Source organism: Lithobates pipiens, unplaced genomic scaffold (assembly GCF_037356315.1).
Source record: "Lithobates pipiens isolate NorthernLeopardFrog02 unplaced genomic scaffold, aLitPip1_a1.2 Scaffold_28, whole genome shotgun sequence".
Lineage (NCBI taxonomy): Eukaryota > Metazoa > Chordata > Amphibia > Anura > Ranidae > Lithobates > Lithobates pipiens.
Genome location: NW_027507789.1, coordinates 226,893,158 through 226,915,115, shown reverse-complemented (window position 1 = coordinate 226,915,115; position 21,958 = coordinate 226,893,158). Strand labels below are relative to the sequence as shown.

The 21,958-nt window shown below is 51.1% G+C and overlaps 1 protein-coding gene across 3 annotated transcripts; it reads left to right on the top strand.

The window, feature by feature from the left end:
- The first annotated feature begins 211 nt into the window (after positions 1-211).
- POLG2 (DNA polymerase gamma 2, accessory subunit) lies at positions 212-21,049 on the top strand. 3 transcript variants are annotated; one of them, XM_077460632.1, is made up of 9 exons: positions 212-333; positions 3,428-3,927; positions 7,016-7,136; positions 7,448-7,553; positions 13,538-13,711; positions 16,211-16,306; positions 16,442-16,522; positions 16,663-16,763; positions 20,860-21,049. In XM_077460632.1, the coding sequence occupies exons 2-9, from the start codon at positions 3,489-3,491 to the stop codon at positions 21,023-21,025; spliced, it is 1,284 nt and encodes a 427-aa protein (XP_077316758.1). In that variant the 5' UTR covers positions 212-333; positions 3,428-3,488; the 3' UTR covers positions 21,026-21,049. The 3 variants fall into 3 exon arrangements, with proteins under 3 accessions (XP_077316758.1, XP_077316756.1, XP_077316757.1); XM_077460630.1 differs by having other exon boundaries at positions 213-333; positions 16,211-16,351; XM_077460631.1 differs by having other exon boundaries at positions 272-329; positions 16,211-16,351.
- The last annotated feature ends 909 nt before the right edge of the window (positions 21,050-21,958 follow it).

Genomic DNA, 21,958 nt, shown 5'->3' with positions numbered 1-21,958 from the left:
TGACCGAGCTGTGAAACACGGACCACGCCCTCTTATGAAACACGGACTCAGATAAGACAGTTAAGCGTAAGACACGCCCCTTTCCCTGAACGCAAAACACCACCCCCTCTAAACTGGACAGCAAGGCACGCCCCCATCCCTGTTATGCAGTGAAAAAAAAAAAAAAAGTGGGACACGCCCTTAATTGGGGCAGAGAGGCCTGAAGCGCATGTCCCGCCTTCCCTACTGAGGTCAATCATGCAGGACACGCCCCCCAGTGGGCAGGGAAGTGGGCGGGCGCCCTCTAGCGTGCTGTACGGGGAGGTGGCACGTGGAGGAAGTACATTGCTGTAGGTTAGTGATACATTGTATGTGTGTGTGTGTGTGTTATATGTCACCTCCCTATACAATCCGATCTTATATACATTGTATATGTGTGTGTGTTATATGTCACCTCCCTATACAATCCGATCTTATATACATTGTATATGTGTGTGTGTGTGTTATATGTCACCTCCCTATACAATCCGATCTTATATACATTGTATATGTGTGTGTGTTATATGTCACCTCCCTATACAATCCGATCTTATATACATTGTATATGTGTGTGTGTTATATGTCACCTCCCTATACAATCTGATCTTATATACATTGTATATGTGTGTGTGTTATATGTCACCTCCCTATACAATCTGATATTATATACATTGTATGTGTGTGTTATATGTATGTATATGACCTCCCTATACTATCTCCATGTACAATCCGATCTTGTATACATTGTATGTGTGTATGACACCTCCCTATACAATCTGATCTTATATACATTGTATGTCACCTCCCTGTTCCATCTCCATGTACAATCTGATCTTATATACATTGTATGTATGTGTCACCTCCCTATACCGTCTCCTCGTACAATCTGATCTTATATACATTGTATGTATGTGTCACCTCCCTATACCGTCTCCTCGTACAATCTGATCTTATATACATTGTATGTATGTGTCACCTCCCTATACCGTCTCCTCGTACAATCTGATCTTGTATACATTGTATGTCCCTGTACCGTCTCCATTAAGGATGAGCTCAGGTGTGTTCGCATGTAACGCGTGCAGAGCCCGCCAGGAAGTCGGCGCAGCGCTAATCACAGGCAGTGAGACGTTGCTGATCTCTGCAGCCGCACATCGGGGGCAATACCTCACTGCCTGTGATTAGCGCAGCGCTGCGCCGACTTCCTGGCGGGCTCTGCACGCGTTACATGCGAACACGCCTGAGCTTATCCCTAGTCTCCATGTACAATCCGATCTTATATACATTGTATGTGTGTGTCACCTCCCTATACCGTCTCCATGTCCTCCTATATATAAATACATTGTATCTGTGTGCACAGAATATCACAAAAGTAAGTACACCCCTCAGTAACATTTGTGTAAATCTTTCCTTCTCTCTTTTCATGTGACAACACTGAAGAAATGACACTTGTCTACAATGTAAAGTAGTGAGTGTACAGCTTGTATAACAGTGTAAATTTCCTGTCCCCTCAAAATAACTCAACACACAGCCATTAATGTCTAAACCGCTGGCAACAAAAGTCGGTACACCCCCTAAGTGAAAATGTCCAAATTGGGCCCATTTAGCCATTCTCCCTCCCTGGTGTCATGTGACTCGTTAGTGTTACAAGGTCTCAGGTGTGAATGGGGAGCAGGTGTGTTAAATTTGGTGTTATCGCTCTCACTCTCCCATACTGGTCACTGGAAGTACAACATGGCACCTCATGGCAAAGAACTCTCTGAGTATCGGAAGATAAGAATTGTTGCTCTACATAAAGATGGCCTAGGCCAGTGATGGCGAACCTTGGCACCCCAGATGTTTTGGAACTACATTTCCCATGATGCTCCACTACACTGTAGAGTGCATGAGCATCATGGGAAATGTAGTTCCAAAACATCTGGGGTGCCAAGGTTCTCCATCCCTGGCCTAGGCTATAAGAAGATTGCCAAGACCCTGAAACTGATCTGCAGCACGGTGGCCAAGACCATACAGCGGTATAACAGGACAGGTTCCCCTCAGAACAGGCCTCGCCATGGTCCACCAAAGAAGTTGAGGTCACATGCTCAGCGTCATATCCAGAGGTTGTCTTTGGGAAATAGACGTATGAGTGCTGCCAGCATTGCTGCAGAGGTTGTAGGGGTGGGGGGTCAGCCTGTCAGTGCTCAGACCATACGCCGCACACTGCATCAAATTGGTCTGCATGGCTGTCATCCCAGAAGGAAGCCTCTTCTAAAGATGATGCACAAGAAAGACCACAAACAGTTTGCTGAAGACAAGCAGACTAAGGAGATGGATTACTGGAACCTTGTCCTGTGGTCTGATGAGACCAAGATAAAGGTATTTGGTGTCAGATGGTGTCAGGCGTGTGTGGGGGCAACCAGGTGAGGAGGACAAAGACAAGTGTGTCTTGTCTACAGTCAGGCATGGTGGTGGGGGTGTCATGGTCTGGGGCTGCATGAGTGCTGCCGGCACTGGGGGGCTACAGATCATTGAGGGGACCATGAATGCCAACATGTACTGTGACATACTGAAGCAGAGCATGATCCCCTCCCTTCAGAGACTGGACCGCAGGGCAGTATTCCAACATGATAACCACCCCAAACACACCTCCAACACCACCACTGCCTTGCTAAAGAAGCTGAGGGTAAAGGTGATGGACTGGCCAAGCATGTCTCCAGACCTAAACCCTATTGGTCATCTGTGGGGGATCCTCAGAGGGAAGGTGGAGGAGGGGAAGGTCTCCATCATCCACCAGCTCTGTGATGTCATCATGGGGGAGGGGAAGAGGACTCCAGTGGTGACCTGTGAAGCTCTGCTGATCTCCATGCCCAAGAGGGTCAAGGCCGTGCTGGAAAATAATGGCGGCCACACAAAATATTGACACTTTGGGCCCAATGTGGACATTTTCACTTAGGGGTGTACTGACTTTTGTTGCCAGCGGTTTAGACATTAATGGCTGTGTGTTGAGTTATTTTGAGGGGACAGGAAATTTACACTGTTATACAAGCTGTACACTCACTACTTTACATTGTAGACAAGTGTCATTTCTTCAGTGTTGTCACATGAAAAGAGAGAAGAAAAGATTTACACACATGTGAGTGAGGGGTGTACTTACTTTTGTAATCTGCCTGTATAATGGGGCTGTTTCCTGGAATGTGGCACCCCCGGCGCTGTCCTTTAGGTTTAGTGCACTGGCAGCGCCTCCTATGAGGACACGGGCTCCCGATTGACACTCCTTTTTAATGATTTCTGCATGTGTGAACGGCTTACCTCTGTATCTACAGAACAGGCGCGGGCGAGAAGTTTAGAGCTCACCTGGCAGTTTTTTTCTTTTCCTGACTGCTGATTGGCTGTCATTCTCACAGTATCTTTCTTCATCCTTCCCATGTAGGAGAGAGCTATGTACCATCCCCCGGCGGAGTCCATATTGTGTCAGGTGACGGCGATCCGCCATGTCTTGGTGTGCGGCGGGACTGGCCCGGGTCGGGGGGACAAGGAGGTTGTTTCCGGCTCCTCTATTACTGCAGTGCAGGAGGCTGGCGACCGGAGGGCGGACGAGCGATGACATCCTGGAGTTGTGCCGACGAAGGTGCTTCCTGTTGGGGGAGAAGATGACTCCGGCCTCTGTTCTAGGAGGACGTCACAGCCTGGGGCCCCTGGGAGCCCAAATGAAAAGGAACTTGGTAAAGGAATGGTGGGATGCCACGGTGCTGCACCAGGAGCAGGTTCTGCCCATTGACTCTTTGTGTCACCTACCGGGAATGTCCAACCCTTCACCCGGACCACCGCTGAAGACCCTCTCCAAGGCCAGTCTGGAACGCCTCCAAAACCAAAGTCCAGCCCAGGAGGAGCTGGAAAAGATGGCCGATCCTCGCCAAGATCTCCTAAATGGTAACAACGACGCAAATAGACATTGGCTGATCACCCAACCCCCCCACCCCCAATTGGGTGGGGGGGGGGGGTCCCCTTAGTCTGCCTGTAAAGTGGTGCATCTGTATAGAACCTGCTGCAGCAAAGCTGACACTTCTAAAGAGAAAAGTAAAATCGCATTTAAATTGACTTGCAGTTGCAATTGTCGGGACCCTTCTATTAAAAAAAATCCCAGGCCCTTATCTGAGCATGCAGCCTTGCAGGTCAGGGAGGGGGCGAGGCAGACAGCCCCCTTGTCCCCATGTTGATGGTAATAAGGGCCTCCTACCCACAACCCTGGACTGTGAATGTGGGGGGTCTGCTGGCGGGGGGCTTATCGGAATCTGGGGGCCTTGTTTAACAAGGGGGGGGGGACCCAGAACCCCCCCCCCCCCGCCTTTGAATGAGATGTGGTAGTTTTTTGTCAATTCCGTTGGCAAAAAAAACCCCAAACGATATCCCTCAAAGTAGATCCACCGTCCATCACGATGCCACTGCTGTCTACTGTTTTTATTTATTTTGACACTCTTTTGGTGAATGGGTAGGGGGACCCCTACTCATTCACATGGGGGGAGGGCTGGGATCTGCGGGGCCCTTTTTGTTAAAAGGGGCTTCTAGACTCTGATAGCTGATCGGAACAAATTCTGAAGCCCGCAGGCCAGGGTTGTGGAGAAGAGACCCTTGTCCCAAGGTGCTCCCTCCTGCCCAAAGCATCCCCCCCATGTTGAGGGCATGGGGCCTGGTATGGTTTCGGGGGGGGCGCCATTGTGGGAGAGGCAGAGACGCAAACTACCGCCAGAGCATCTCTCCATTGTGGGAGGGGCAGAGACACAAACTACTGCAGGAAATCTCACCATTGTGGGAGGGGCAGAGACACAAACTACTGCAGGAAATCTCACCATTGTGGGAGGGGCAGAGACACAAACTACTGCAGGAAATCTCCTCATTGTGGGAGGGGCAGAGAAACAAACTACTGCAGGAAATCTCCCCATTGTGGGAGGGGCAGAGACACAAACTACTGCAGGAAATCTCCTCATTGTGGGAGGGGCAGAGACACAAACTACTGCAGGAAATCTCCCCATTGTGGGAGGGGCAGAGACACAAACTACTGCAGGAAATCTCTCCATTGTGGGAGGGGCAGAGACACAAACTACTGCAGGAAATCTCCCCATTGTGGGAGGGGCAGAGACACAAACTACTGCAGGAAATCTCCCCATTGTGGGAGGGGCAGAGACACAAACTACTGCAGGAAATGTCACCATTGTGGGAGGGGCAGAGACACAAACTACTGCAGGAAATGTCACCATTGTGGGAGGGGCAGAGACACAAACTACTGCAGGAAATCTCCCCATTGTGGGAGGGGCAGAGACACAAACTACTGCAGGAAATGTCACCATTGTGGGAGGGGCAGAGACACAAACTACTGCAGGAAATCTCCCCATTGTGGGAGGGGCAGAGACACAAACTACTGCAGGAAATCTCCCCATTGTGGGAGGGGCAGAGACACAAACTACTGCAGGAAATCTCCCCATTGTGGGAGGGGCAGAGACACAAACTACTGCAGGAAATGTCACCATTGTGGGAGGGGCAGAGACACAAACTACTGCAGGAAATGTCACCATTGTGGGAGGGGCAGAGACACAAACTACTGCAGGAAATGTCACCATTGTGGGAGGGGCAGAGACACAAACTACTGCAGGAAATGTCACCATTGTGGGAGGGGCAGAGACACAAACTACTGGAGGGAAATCTCCCCATTGTGGGAGGGGCAGAGACACAAACTACTGCAGGAAATCTCTCCATTGTGGGAGGGGCAGAGACACAAACTACTGGAGGGAAATCTCCCCATTGTGGGAGGGGCAGAGACACAAACTACTGTAGGAAATCTCCCCATTGTGGGAGGGACAGAGACACAAACTACTGCAGGAAATGTCACCATTGTGGGAGGGGCAGAGACACAAACTACTGCAGGAAATCTCCTCATTGTGGGAGGGGCAGAGACACAAACTACTGCAGGAAATCTCCTCATTGTGGGAGGGGCAGAGACACAAACTACTGCAGGAAATCTCCTCATTGTGGGAGGGGCAGAGACACAAACTACTGCAGGAAATCTCCCCATTGTGGGAGGGGCAGAGGCACAAACTACTGCAGGAAATCTCCCCATTGTGGGAGGGGCAGAGACACAAACTACTGCAGGAAATCTCCCCATTGTGGGAGGGGCAGAGACACAAACTACTGCAGGAAATCTCCCCATTGTGGGAGGGGCAGAGACACAAACTACTGCAGGAAATCTCCCCATTGTGGGAGGGGCAGAGGCACAAACTACTGCAGGAAATCTCCCCATTGTGGGAGGGGCAGAGACACAAACTACTGCAGGAAATCTCCCCATTGTGGGAGGGGCAGAGGCACAAACTACTGCAGGAAATCTCCCCATTGTGGGAGGGGCAGAGACACAAACTACTGCAGAAAATCTCCCCATTATGGGAGGGGCAGAGACACAAACTACTGCAGGAAATCTCCTCATTGTGGGAGGGGCAGAGACACAAACTACTGCAGGAAATCTCCCCATTGTGGGAGGGGCAGAGACACAAACTACTGCAGGAAATATAATCATTGTGGGAGGGGCAGAGACACAAACTACTGCAGAAAATCTCCCCATTGTGGGAGGGGCAGAGACACAAACTACTGCAGGAAATCTCCCCATTGTGGGAGGAGCAGAGACACAAACTACTGCAGGAAATCTCCTCATTGTGGGAGGGGCAGAGACACAAATTACTGCAGGAAATCTCCTCATTGTGGGAGGGGCAGAGGCACAAACTACTGCAGGAAATCTCCCCATTGTGGGAGGAGCAGAGACACAAAGTACTGCAGGAAATCTCATTGTGGGAGGGGCAGAGACACAAACTACTGCAGGAAATGTCACCATTGTGGGAGGGGCAGAGACACAATTTACTGGGGGGCATCTCTCCATTGTGGGAGGGGCAGAGGCACAAACTACTGGAGGGAAATCTTACCAATGTGGGAGGGTCCTAAAATGTTGACCTTTTTAAAATATTTTTCTAATTTTTAGGTGCCTTGTATTATTACCCCTCCTGTTTGGAGCTGCTGAACAGGAAGTTGCCCTTTGGTGTTGCAGAGGTGGGGAGATGTTTTCACCCAATCTCAGACAATGAGGACCCCGACACCTGCAGGTCAGCCATATTGTAATGTGCCTAGTAATATGGGGGGGTCGGTTCCTCGCATAGTGTACACAATGCAGTTTGCTAGTAACTCTCAGGCATGCGCGGTCTGATTAATACCGGGGAAGGAGATTGGAAGTCACAGGGGTTCACAGGTCACCGATTTAATCAACTGGTGCAAAATCCAAAAAGCAAGTGATCGATTTTTGGCAGACAGAAGAGGGCGGGGGTGGGGTAAAAGAGAGGATAAAGTCCAGGAATAGGATTGTATTGATGAGGCCGTTACTTCCTGTAAATCGATTCCTTTTATTTTCATGTTGTAGGGTGGGGGAGAGGACGGCGGCTTCTCTGGTCTGGTTCAGCTCAGCCAAGACTTGCGCTCCGTGGCGGGACTACTGGCTGCGGCAGCGGCTGCTGTGGTGGAGGAAGGTGAGTGGCGCTGCGACCGCTCAGAAGCCGCCCTGTGATTGCCGAAACCTCTATGGGGGTTATTTATAAGAGATGATCTATAAGTATTTTCTCCCCAAGAAAAACATGGCTTGGTAGTTGGTGGAGAAACCCTTGTTGGTGATCACAGAGGTCAGACGTTTCTTGTAGGTGGTGATGAGGTTCGCACATCTCAGGAGGGGTTTTGCTCCTCTCTTCTCTACAGATCTTCTCTAAATCCTGAAGGTTTCTTGGCGACTCGAAGTTTCAGCTCCTCCATACATTTTCTATAGGATTAAGGTCTGGAGACTGGTTAGGCCACTCCATGACCTTAATGTGCTTCTTCTTGAGACACTCCTTTGTTGCCTTGGTGGTATGTTTTGGGTCATTGTCATGCTGGAAGACCCGTCCATGACCCATCTTCAGTGTTCTGGATGAGGGAAGAAGGTTCTCATCCAAGATTTTACAATACATGGTCCCATCCATTGGCACCTCAAAGCGGAAAAGTTGGCCTGGACCTTTGTCAGAGAAACAGCCCCAAAGCATCATGTTCCCCCCTCCGTGTGTGACTGTAGGGATGGTGTTCATGTTCCCCCCTCCGTGTGTGACTGTAGGGATGGTGTTCATGTTCCCACCTCCGTGTGTGACTGTAGGGATGGTGTTCATGTTCCCACCTCCGTGTGTGACTGTAGGGATGGTGTTCATGTTCCCACCTCCGTGTGTGACTGTAGGGATGGTGTTCATGTTCCCACCTCTATGTGTGACTGTAGGGATGGTGTTCATGTTCGCACCTCCATGTGTGACTGTAGGGATGGTGTTCATGTTCCCCCCCTCCGTGTGTGACTGTAGGGATGGTGTTCATGTTCCCCCCCTCCGTGTGTGACTGTAGGGATGGTGTTCATGGGGTCATAGTCGGCATTTTTCTAATTCCAAACACGGCGAGTCAAGTTGATGCCAAAGAGCTCAATTTTGGTCTCGTCTGACCACAGAACTTTCTCCCCCAATCCTTCTCTGAATAATTTAGATGTTCTTTGGCTGTACATGTGTCTTCTTGAGGAAGAGAACTCGCCATGTTTGGAGGAAGAAAAATGCTGACTATGACCCCAAGAACTCCATCCCTACAGTCACACACGGAGGGGGGAACATGAACACCATCCCTACAGTCACACACGGAGGGGGGAACATGAACACCATCCCTACAGTCACACACGGAGGTGGGAACATGAACACCATCCCTACAGTCACACACGGAGGTGGGAACATGATGCTTTGGGGCTGTTTCTCTGCTAAAGGTACAGGCCAACTTTGCCGCATTGAGGGGCCAATGGACGGGGGCCATGTATAGTAAGATCTTGGAGGAGAACCTTCTTCCCTCACCCAGAACACTGAAGATGGGTCATGGACGGGTCTTCCAGCATGACAATGACCCAAAACATACCGCCAAGGCAACAAAGGAGTGGCTCAAGAAGAAGCACATTTAAGGTCATGGAGGGGCCTAGCCAGTCTCCAGACCTTAATCCTATAGACATTTTATGGAGGGAGCTGAAGAGACAGCCAAGAAACCTTAAGGATTTAGAAAAGATCTGTAAAGAAGAGTGGACCAAAATCCCTCACTGGAGATGGGTCATGGATGGGTCTTCCAGCATGACAAAGACCCAAAACATACCTCCAAGTCAACAAAGGAGTGACTCAAGAGGAAGCACATTAAGGTCTACAAGACCATCAGCAAGAAACTTGGTAAGAGGGGGACAACTGTTGGATCGGTTATTCGCTACAGAATAACCACCCTTGGTCTGGAGCTCCATGCAAGGTTTCACCTCATGGGGTGAGGATGGTCATGAGAAAAGTGAGGGATCCGCCCAGAACTACACGGGAGGAGCTTGTGAAGGATCTCAAGGCAGTTGGGACCACAGTCACCAAACAAACCATTGGTGACACAATACACCACCATGGATTGAAATCCTGCAGAACCCGCAAGGTCCTCCTCCTGAGGAAGACACATGTACAGGTCCCCCTCCTCAGGAAGGCACATGTACAGGTCCCCCTCCTCAGGAAGACGCATGGACAGGTCCCCCTCCTCAGGAAGACGCATGGACAGGTCCCCCTCCTCAGGAAGACGCATGGACAGGTCCCCCTCCTCAGGAAGACGCATGGACAGGTCCCCCTCCTCAGGAAGACGCATGGACAGGTCCCCCTCCTCAGGAAGACGCATGGACAGGTCCCCCTCCTCAGGAAGACGCATGGACAGGTCCCCCTCCTCAGGAAGGCGCATGGACAGGTCCCCCTCCTCAGGAAGGCGCATGGACAGGTCCCCCTCCTCAGGAAGGCGCATGTACAGGTCCCCCTCCTCAGGAAGACGCATGGACAGGTCCCCCTCCTCAGGAAGACGCATGGACAGGTCCCCCTCCTCAGGAAGACGCATGGACAGGTCCCCCTCCTCAGGAAGACGCATGGACAGGTCCCCCTCCTCAGGAAGACGCATGGACAGGTCCCCCTCCTCAGGAAGACGCATGGACAGGTCCCCCTCCTCAGGAAGACGCATGGACAGGTCCCCCTCCTCAGGAAGACGCATGGACAGGTCCCCCTCCTCAGGAAGACGCATGGACAGGTCCCCCTCCTCAGGAAGACGCATGGACAGGTCCCCCTCCTCAGGAAGACGCATGGACAGGTCCCCCTCCTCAGGAAGACGCATGGACAGGTCCCCCTCCTCAGGAAGACGCATGGACAGGTCCCCCTCCTCAGGAAGACGCATGGACAGGTCCCCCTCCTCAGGAAGACGCATGGACAGGTCCCCCTCCTCAGGAAGACGCATGGACAGGTCCCCCTCCTCAGGAAGGCGCATGGACAGGTCCCCCTCCTCAGGAAGGCGCATGGACAGGTCCCCCTCCTCAGGAAGGCGCATGGACAGGTCCCCCTCCTCAGGAAGGCGCATGGACAGGTCCCCCTCCTCAGGAAGACGCATGGACAGGTCCCCCTCCTCAGGAAGACGCATGGACAGGTCCCCCTCCTCAGGAAGGCGCATGGACAGGTCCCCCTCCTCAGGAAGGCGCATGGACAGGTCCCCCTCCTCAGGAAGGCGCATGGACAGGTCCCCCTCCTCAGGAAGGCGCATGGACAGGTCCCCCTCCTCAGGAAGACGCATGGACAGGTCCCCCTCCTCAGGAAGACGCATGGACAGGTCCCCTCCTCAGAAAGACGCATGGACAGGTCCCCCTCCTCAGGAAGACGCATGGACAGGTCCCCCTCCTCAGGAAGATGCATGGACAGGTCCCCCTCCTCAGGAAGACGCATGGACAGGTCCCCCTCCTCAGGAAGACGCATGGACAGGTCCCCCTCCTCAGGAAGACGCATGGACAGGTCCCCCTCCTCAGGAGGACGCATGGACAGGTCCCCCTCCTCAGGAGGACGCATGGACAGGTCCCCCTCCTCAGGCGGACGCATGGACAGGTCCCCCTCCTCAGGCGGACGCATGGACAGGTCCCCCTCCTCAGGCGGACGCATGGACAGGTCCCCCTCCTCAGGAGGACGCATGGACAGGTCCGTCTGAAGTTTGCCAATGAACATCTAATATTCAGAGAAGGATTGGGGAGAAAGTTCTGTGGTCAAATGAGACCAAAATTCAGCTCTTTGGCATTAACTTGATTCGCTGTGTTTGGAGGAGGAAAAATGCCGACTATGACCCTAAGAACTCCATCCCTACAGTCACACACGGAGGGGGGGGGGGGGGGACATGAACACCATCCCTACAGTCACACGGGGGGGGGGGGGAGAACATGACGCTTTGGGGTGTTTCTCTGATAAAGGTACAGCCCGACTTTGCCACATTGAGGGGCCAATGGACGGGCCATGTAACACCAAGGCAACAAAGGAGTGGCTCAAGAATAAGCACATTAGGGTCATGGAGTGGCCTAGCCGGTCTCCAGACCTTAATCCTATAGACATTTTATGGAGGGAGCTGAAGAGACAGCCAAGAAACCTTAAGGATTTAGAAAAGATCTGTAAAGAAGAGTGGACCAAAATCCCTCACTGGAGATGGGTCATGGATGGGTCTTCCAGCATGACAAAGACCCAAAACATACCTCCAAGTCAACAAAGGAGTGACTCAAGAGGAAGCACATTAAGGTCTACAAGACCATCAGCAAGAAACTTGGTAAGAGGGGGACAATTGTTGGATCGGTTATTCGCTACAGAATAACCACCCTTGGTCTGGAGCTCCATGCAAGGTTTCACCTCATGGGGTGAGGATGGTCATGAGAAAAGTGAGGGATCCGCCCAGAACTACACGGGAGGAGCTTGTGAAGGATCTCAAGGCAGTTGGGACCACAGTCACCAAACAAACCATTGGTGACACAATACACCACCATGGATTGAAATCCTGCAGAACCCGCAAGGTCCTCCTCCTGAGGAAGACACATGTACAGGTCCCCCTCCTCAGGAAGACACATGTACAGGTCCCCCTCCTCAGGAAGGCACATGTACAGGTCCCCCTCCTCAGGAAGACGCATGGACAGGTCCCCCTCCTCAGGAAGACGCATGGACAGGTCCCCCTCCTCAGGAAGACGCATGGACAGGTCCCCCTCCTCAGGAAGACGCATGGACAGGTCCCCCTCCTCAGGAAGACGCATGGACAGGTCCCCCTCCTCAGGAAGACGCATAGACAGGTCCCCCTCCTCAGGAAGACGCATGGACAGGTCCCCCTCCTCAGGAAGACGCATGGACAGGTCCCCCTCCTCAGGAAGACGCATGGACAGGTCCCCCTCCTCAGGCGGACGCATGGACAGGTCCCCCTCCACAGGCGGACGCATGGACAGGTCCCCCTCCTCAGGCGGACGCATGGACAGGTCCCCCTCCTCAGGAGGACGCATGGACAGGTCCCCCTCCTCAGGAGGACGCATGGACAGGTCCCCCTCCTCAGGAGGACGCATGGACAGGTCCCCCTCCTCAGGAGGACGCATGGACAGGTCCCCCTCCTCAGGAGGACGCATGGACAGGTCCCCCTCCTCAGGAGGACGCATGGACAGGTCCCCCTCCTCAGGAGGACGCATGGACAGGTCCCCCTCCTCAGGAGGACGCATGGACAGGTCCCCCTCCTCAGGAGGACGCATGGACAGGTCCGTCTGAAGTTTGCCAATGAACATCTAATATTCAGAGAAGGATTGGGGAGAAAGTTCTGTGGTCAAATGAGACCAAAATTCAGCTCTTTGGCATTAACTTGATTCGCTGTGTTTGGAGGAGGAAAAATGCCGACTATGACCCTAAGAACACCATCCCTACAGTCACACACGGAGGGGGGGGGGGGGGGACATGAACACCATCCCTACAGTCACACGGGGGGGGGGGGGGAGAACATGACGCTTTGGGGTGTTTCTCTGATAAAGGTACAGCCCGACTTTGCCACATTGAGGGGCCAATGGACGGGCCATGTAACACCAAGGCAACAAAGGAGTGGCTCAAGAATAAGCACATTAGGGTCATGGAGTGGCCTAGCCGGTCTCCAGACCTTAATCCTATAGAAAATTTATGGAGGAGCTGAAACTTCGATTTGCCAAGAAACCTTAAGGATTTAGAGAAGATCTGTAGAGAAGAGAGGAGAAAATTCCTCCTGAGATGTGGAAACCTCATCACCACCTACAAGAAACGTCTGACCTCTGTGATCACCAACAAGGGTTTCTCCACCGACTACTAAGTCATGTTTTGTGAAGGGGATCAAATACTTATTTTACTCACTCAACTCCATTTATAACATTTGTATCATGTGATTTTTTTTTTTTAGGGGGGATTTTTGTTTGATATTCTGTCTCTATCATATAAAATACACCTCTGATAAAAGTGATGGACCCTTCATTTCTATGTAAGTGGTCTGCAGGGGAGCCGATCGTTATTATCCCCTCCTGTCTATATCACATTTATTTTTTACATATAAGACTAAACACTGAGATCTCACGCTTGGACCGCACCATTTTCTCACCCCCCCCCCCCCTGTCCAGTTTGCTCAGGTGCCGTCCAGATTCAGCAGCGGTGACCACCCTGACGAAGACGGAATGAAAACGACCCTCATACAGTACGACTTCCCCTGGGGAAAGGAGCCAATCGAACGCCTCGGCAGCCTGGATGACTCCGCCCTCACCCAGATGCACCATGGGCCCATCACTCATCTTCACGTATGTCACACTTTATTATCGTTCAACGTCATTTCCAATCTTTTTAATCTTCCAGTGATCCAATAAAGGGCAATTCCCTTTAGCAAATAAAAGAATAATAAATACAATCGCTACACAAGTTATATTGTAATTAAATGTCATTAAAAATTCTCTTTCCTTTTCAATCTGCAACCGCTGTAATTTCCTGTGATATGGCCACATGGAGGCGCTCTGTACACAGATGGTATACAGAACCCCGCCCCCAGAAATGCCATTTCCTGCCTGTGTGATTGGCTCACTGATGTTCCCAGAAGTCTGCACTAAGACAGAAGTCAGATTTTTTTGGCATCCTCTGCAACAAGAATGGCATTTTTGGTGAGATACTCCCAAAGAGAAATCACAGCTAAAGAGATGCAGACCCTGCCACTTTCCTCATTAGAGCCCTGCAGGTGCAGCAGCCAATTGATGATACTCTTTATAATAATCCCTGGTGATCCTGCCACAAAAGTCACTTCCTGTTATAGGGTGACAACGCTCTGTCCCTGTCTCCCAGTTGTCATACAAGCTTGGTATGGCTTTTTCAACACAAAGTCCGGTGTTGTCACCATCAGGCGCCCTTCACTGGAGTGCGTATAGATGTGAAGTGGCTGCAAAAAGGCCGCATGAGATCAGCAGCGCCTAGGTAAAAAATTGAATATCATCCAAAACATGCCAATAATTTTATAATACGCGGTGCATCGAACAGCGCTGAGGTCAGGACAGCACCGTGGCAGGGTGGTTAGCACTTCTACCCTGTAGCACTGGTATCCCCGGTTCACATCCTGTCCAGGACAATGGAAACTAAATGTCACCCACTAGTCTACATCTGCACCCCCCGGATGTCTGCAATACTTTGTGTCTGTATGAGCCTAGTCTGTACATTATCACATCATATATAGGCAGTCCTGAGTCTCTCCATGTTACCACAAGGTGGCGCCAATCTTACATTTTGGCCATATTAGAGTTTGCAACTGCTAAGCGCAAAGATCGGTTTTGCTTTCTAATAGGTTGAGATTTCTAATGCAGGAAGTCATTCTCTGGGGTGATGGGTAAAGATCTGCACTTTAGCCTTCCTGACAAATTCCACTCTCCCTCCAATTTATAATGGTTTAACCTGAAAAAAAACAAACATAAACTGCAGAGATGGGGCCAGCAGAGCAGGAAGTGTATTGATAGCGTTACTTCCTGTGAACGTGCGTGTTTATTGTAAATTGTGTCCTTCTAGTGTGCAGGCATGGCCACCGAGTCCCCCTAGTGCACATGTGTGGTTATTGCACCATTCTAGTGTTCTTGCACAGTTGTTGTGTCCCTCTAGTGTGGATAAGGGAGTGCTATGTCCCTCAAATGTGCTTGTGTGCTTGCATGATTGTGTCCCTCTAGTGCGCATGTGCTGTTGTTGTGCCCCTCTAATGTGCATGTGTGATTATTGTGCCCAGCTAGTGTGCATGTGCGGTTGTTGTGCCCCTCTAGTGCCCATGTGTGGTTGTTGTGTCCCTCTAGTGCCCATGTGCGGTTGTTGTGCCCATGTGTGGTTGTTGTGTCCCTCTAGTCTCCATGTGCGGTTGTTGTGTCCCTCTAGTGCCCATGTGCGGTTGTTGTGCCCATGTGCGGTTGTTGTGCCCATGTGCGGTTGTTGTGCCCATGTGCGGTTGTTGTGCCCATGTGCGGTTGTTGTGTCCCTCTAGTGCCCATGTGTGGTTGTTGTGTCCCTCTAGTCTCCATGTGCAGTTGTTGTGTCCCTCTAGTGCCCATGTGCGGTTGTTGTGTCCCTCTAGTGCCCATGTGCGGTTGTTGCGTCCCTCCTAGTGCCCATGTGCGGTTGTTGCATCCCTCTAGTGCCCATGTGCGGTTGTTGCGTCCCTCTAGTGCCCATGTGCAGTTGTTGTGTCCCTCTAGTCTCCATGTGCGGTTGTTGCGTCCCTCTAGTGCCCATGTGCAGTTGTTGTGTCCCTCTAGTCTCCATGTGCGGTTGTTGCGTCCCTCTAGTGCCCATGTGCAGTTGTTGTGTCCCTCTAGTCTCCATGTGCGGTTGTTGTGTCCCTCTAGTGCCCATGTGCGGTTGTTGTGTCCCTCTAGTGCCCATGTGCGGTTGTTGTGTCCCTCTAGTGCCCATGTGCGGTTGTTGCGTCCCTCTAGTGCCCATGTGCGGTTGTTGCGTCCCTCTAGTGCCCATGTGCGGTTGTTGCGTCCCTCTAGTGCCCATGTGCGGTTGTTGCGTCCCTCTAGTGCCCATGTGCGGTTGTTGCGTCCCTCTAGTGCCCATGTGCGGTTGTTGCGTCCCTCTAGTACGCATTTATGGTTATTGTGCAGTGCAGGTATTGCCTCCCCCCGTGCGCATGCTGGGTTGCTGTGTCCATCTATTGTCCATGTGCGGTATTACGTCCTCCAATGGAGAAGTGATGACAGAGGGTCCCTTTTTGGGGGTGGGGTTTCCATGTTGCTCTTCAATGTCTCCTCACCTCCCCCGATGTCTGTCCGCAGGGCCGGGACGGCAGGAAGTCGGTCATTCCCCACGTGGTCTGGATGAGCAGCGATGTAGAAAGAGGTCTGCTGGCCTTTCTGTGTGACGCCCTGCAGGTGATGGAGAACGCGGCGCCCCGGGGGAAGGAGCAGCGGCGGGCGGTGAGGAATTCCGGGGACTATGTCACAACATTGTATCCTTCCCTTTTTTTTTTTTTGTTTTAATTTAATTCCGCCCTTCTTGTCCTTCAGGTGCTGAAGATTCACCCGTCGCTCGCCCCGGTGATTTTGGCCGTAGACTTGGGGAGAGGCCCGGCCGCCGACCTGCGACTGGTCTGTATTACTAGATTTGGGGGAGGTGGTTTATAGATCGGGCTCATTATGAGTAATGTGGGCTGTAGCGGATGTTCTTCTGATGGTGATTGGCTGCAGCGTAGTGTGTGACCTCTGACCCCGGCCTCTCTCTCTCCTAGGTGTGCCAGGGTCTGTGTACCGAGCTGTTGGGGAGGGGAATCGCCATCTGGCCGGGATACCTGGAAACGTTACAGACTCCTATGGACCAGCTGTTCACCAGGTGAGTGATGGGTGACCGCGCGGCATACGCCACCTTGGGCAGGGTTGCAGGCACATCTGTTGGGTGGGGGGGTGTATCTAATGCAGGCTCCACCCCTTTACCCATCGTGAGTGGTTAGCCCCTTTTGGCCTTGACACGCTGGGGTCCTTGGTTTGCATGGAGTTTGCATGTTCCTCCTGTGCTTACATGGGTTTCCTCCAACACGCTAAAGACACGCTGATAGGCATATTGGCCCCTGTCTAAACCAACCCTAACATGTATGTAAGTTAGAATTGTTAGTTCAGGTCCATAACATTTCTCTCTTGCATGTAAAAATTATATATCATTTATTTAATTTTTTGATAGAAAATTACTCAGAGGCCCCAGAGAATAAAATGATAGGTGTTGACTTTCACGGTATTTGCGCAGCAATTTTTTTTAAACACGCTTTAAAATCACGCTTTAAAATTGCGCAAGCTCGTGGAAATCTCCATAGGGAGGCGCTTTCAAATTTTACCAGGTTACCAGTTTATAGTTAGAGGAGATCGAGTGCTAGAATTATTGCTCTCACTTTAACGCTCGTGGCGATATCTCACATGTGTGCGAATGGGGTTTAAATATGCAGGTGGGAACTATGTATACGTTTGTTTCTGCAAGTGAGTACATAGGGACGGGGGTGCTTTGAATTTTCTTTTTATTATTATTTCTTTTATTTTTCGTTTTTTTTACACCTGTTCCTTTTATTACTTTTATTCCTATCACAAGAAAAGTCAATGTCCCTTGTGATAGAAATAAGGGATGACAGGTCCTCTTTATGGAGAGATCTGGTGTCTATAAGACCCTAGATCGCCCCTCAGATGTTTAGAAGACCCTAGACCTCTCCCCCTCTACACTCAGATGTCTAGAAGACCCTAGACCTCCCCTCCCCTACCCTCTGATGTCTAGAAGATAAAAAAAAAGAAAAGAGAAAAGGCGCCTTTTGGATGCAGATTTTTAACAAATTTTAATATGCAATAAAAATTCTCTCATAGTGCACTCATATTTTTGGAGTTAAAAGAAAGCATTGAGCCATATCCCAGCACATGGGGCTGTCCTCGGTGTAGTCGATCCCTTGTTTGCTCCTGTCTGTGTGCGTTCTGAAGTTTCCTCATCCACCGCTGCATGGCGTATCGGCACGAGGCTTGAGGCCCACGGAAATGTCCAGGAGGAGGGGGGTGACGTCACCGGATTACGACGCGTTTCACGAGCATGTGGATAGCATGAACAGCCGCGCTCCTTTGTCAAGCTCTCCTCTACCCTCAGATGTCTAGTAGACCTCCAGATCTCTCCTCTCAGATGTCTAGAAGACCCTAGATCTCTCCGCCTCTACCCTCAGATGTCTAGAAGACCCTAGATCTCTCCTCCGCCTCTACCCTCAGATGTCTAGCAGACCCTAGATCTCTCCTCCTCCTCTACCCTCAGATGTCTAGCAGACCCTAGATCTCTCCTCCTCCTCTACCCTCAGATGTCTAGAAGACCCTACATCTTTCCTCTGCCTCTACCCTCAGATGTCTAGAAGACCCTAGATCTCTCCTCCGCCTCTACCCTCAGATGTCTAGAAGACCCTACATCTTTCCTCTGCCTCTACCCTCAGATGTCTAGAAGACCCTAGATCTCTCCTCCGCCTCTACCCTCAGATGTCCAGAAGACCCTAGATCTCTCCTCCGCCTCTACCCTCAGATGTCTAGAAGACCCTAGCTCTCTCCTCCTCCTCCTCTACCCTCAGATGTCTAGAAGACCCTAGATCTCTCCTCCGCCTCTACCCTCAGATGTCCAGAAGACCCTAGATCTCTCCTCCGCCTCTACCCTCAGATGTCTAGAAGACCCTACATCTTTCCTCTGCCTCTACCCTCAGATGTCTAGAAGACCCTAGATCTCTCCTCCTCCTCTACCCTCAGATGTCTAGAAGACCCTACATCTTTCCTCTGCCTCTACCCTCAGATGTCTAGAAGACCCTAGATCTCTCCTCCGCCTCTACCCTCAGATGTCCAGAAGACCCTAGATCTCTCCTCCGCCTCTACCCTCAGATGTCTAGAAGACCCTACATCTTTCCTCTGCCTCTACCCTCAGATGTCTAGAAGACCCTAGATCTCTCCACTGCCTCTACCCTCAGATGTCTAGAAGACCCTACATCTTTCCTCTGCCTCTACCCTCAGATGTCTAGAAGACCCTAGATCTCTCCTCCGCCTCTACCCTCAGATGTCTAGAAGACCCTAGATCTCTCCTCCTCATCTACCCTCAGATGTCTAGAAGACCCTAGCTCTCTCCTCCTCCTCCTCTACCCTCAGATGTCTAGAAGACCCTAGATCTCTCCTCCGCCTCTACCCTCAGATGTCTAGAAGACCCTAGATCTCTCCTCCGCCTCTACCCTCAGATGTCTAGAAGACCCTACATCTTTCCTCTGCCTCTACCCTCAGATGTCTAGAAGACCCTAGATCTCTCCTCCGCCTCTACCCTCAGATGTCCAGAAGACCCTAGATCTCTCCACTGCCTCTACCCTCAGATGTCTAGAAGACCCTACATCTTTCCTCTGCCTCTACCCTCAGATGTCTAGAAGACCCTAGATCTCTCCTCCTCCTCTACCCTCAGATGTCTAGAAGACCCTAGATCTCTCCTCCGCCTCTACCCTCAGATGTCTAGAAGACCCTAGATCTCTCCTCCTCCTCTACCCTCAGATGTCTAGAAGACCCTAGCTCTCTCCTCCTCCTCTACCCTCAGATGTCTAGAAGACCCTAGATCTCTCCTCCGCCTCTACCCTCAGATGTCTAGAAGACCCTAGATCTCTCCTCCGCCTCTACCCTCAGATGTCTAGAAGACCCTAGATCTCTCCTCCGCCTCTACCCTCAGATGTCTAGCAGACCCTAGATCTCTCCTCCGCCTCTACCCTCAGATGTCTAGCAGACCCTAGATCTCTCCTCCGCCTCTACCCTCAGATGTCTAGCAGACCCTAGATCTCTCCTCCTCCTCTACCCTCAGATGTCTAGAAGACCCTAGATCTCTCCTCCGCCTCTACCCTCAGATGTCTAGAAGACCCTAGATCTCTCCTCCTCCTCTACCCTCGGATGTCTAGAAAACCCTAGATCTCTCTGTCTCTACCCTCAGATGTCTAGAAGACCCTAGATCTCTACTCCTCCTCTACCCTCAGATGTCTAGAAGACCCTAGATCTCTCCTCCACCCTCAGATGTCTAGAAGACCCTAGATCTCTCCTCCTCATCTACCCTCAGATGTCTAGAAGACCCTAGATCTCTCCTCCTCCTCTACCCTCAGATGTCTAGAAGACCCTAGATCTCTCCTCTACCCTCAGATGTCTAGAAGACCCTAGATCTCTCCTCCTCCTCTACCCTCAGATGTCTAGAAGACCCTAGATCTCTCCTCTACCCTCAGATGTCTAGAAGATCCTAGATCTCTCCTCTACCCTCAGATGTCTAGAAGACCCTAGATCTCTCCTCCGCCTCTACCCTCAGATGTCTAGAAGACCCTAGATCTCTCCTCTACCCTCAGATGTCTAGAAGACCCTAGATCTCTCCTCTGCCTCTACCCTCAGATGTCTAGAAGACCCTAGATCTCTCCTCCTCCGCCTCTACCCTCAGATGTCTAGAAGACCCTAGATCTCTCCTCTACCCTGGAAAGCATCAGATCAGTAAAAAAAAAAAATTTGATCTTTGCTTTCCAGAAAAAAAAAAAAATGGGGGTCTTTACGTCCCAAACTGGAAGTGACATTATTACATCACTTCCGGCCTCACATAAGCATAGAGATGGCCAGGGACTATCTGGTCCACGGCCGGCTCTGTGGTAACCTGGTGGAAGCAGCAGATCCCAGGTTCTCCGATCACACGGAAAAGCGCATATATATATATATATATATATATATATATATATATATATATATATATATAATTTGGTCATCTCTACATGAATCGGGACAAGTAGCGGCACCGATGACTGCTGAGATAAAACCAATTAGAAGAAGTGTGGCTTTCAGTGAACAGCGCAGGGGTCAGTCCTCCGAATATGGGATAGTGGGGGTTGTAGTCCCAGTGTTTGCTCTGAGTCTCCCGTGTTCCCCTCTCCTTCCAGGTATGATGAGATGGGGGTCCTGTTCACCGCGCTGGTCAGTGACGTCACGCTGGAGAGCGGGCTGCTCCAGCTGCGCAGCCGAGACACCACCATCAAAGAGACCGTCCACGTCTCCAAGCTCAGCGCCTTCCTGACGCAGCACATGACCGCCGCCGCTAAACTCTGATCCAATAAAACGCTTTTTTTTTTTCTTTGTGGTCCCTTGGTGAATTATTGGGCAGAATGAAGTGTGGGAGGTGGTTGGGGCCCCCCAATATCTGCCCACTCTGCTAATATAGAATGTCCAACCAAGAGGGGGGGGCCTCCAATATCTATTTACTCTATTACATGTCTGGTGGTGGTGCCCCCCCCCAATATTACACAATGGCTGACTGAAGGGGTCCCCCAATTTCCATTCCATCTTCTAATGCACAATGTCTGACTGAAGGGTCCCTCAATATCTGCACACTCTGCTAATACAGAATTTCTGACTGAAGGGGTCCCCCAATTTCCATCCTATCTTCTAATGCGCAATGTCTGACTGAAGGGGGCCCCCAATATCTGTCCACTCTGCTAATACAAAATTTCTGACTGAAGGGGTCCCCCAATTTCCATCCCATCATCTAACACACAGTGTCTGACTTAAGGGGTCCCACAATTTCCATCCCATCTTCTGATGCACAATATCTGACTGAGGGGTCCCCCAATATCCATACGCTCTGCTAATACACAATGTCTCAAGGGGTTCCCCAATATCTGTCCACTCTTATTCAGAATGTCTGGTATGAGGGGAGCCCCAAGTATTTGTATGCGCTACTAATGCACAATGTCTGATTGAGTGGGGCCCCCAATATCTGTCCTCTCTGCTAATACAAAGTATCTGCCTGAGGGGGGGGGGGGCCCAATATCTGTTTTATCTTCTAATACACAATATCCATCCACTTTGCTAATACAAAATATCTGACCGAAGGGGACCCCCAATATCTGTCCACTCTGCTAATACACAATGTCTGACCAAGGGGGGGCCCCGATATCTAGCCACTTAGCTAATACACAATATTTTGCGGGGGGGGGGGGGGGCCTGTATCCATCCACTCTGCTAATACAAAATATCTGACGA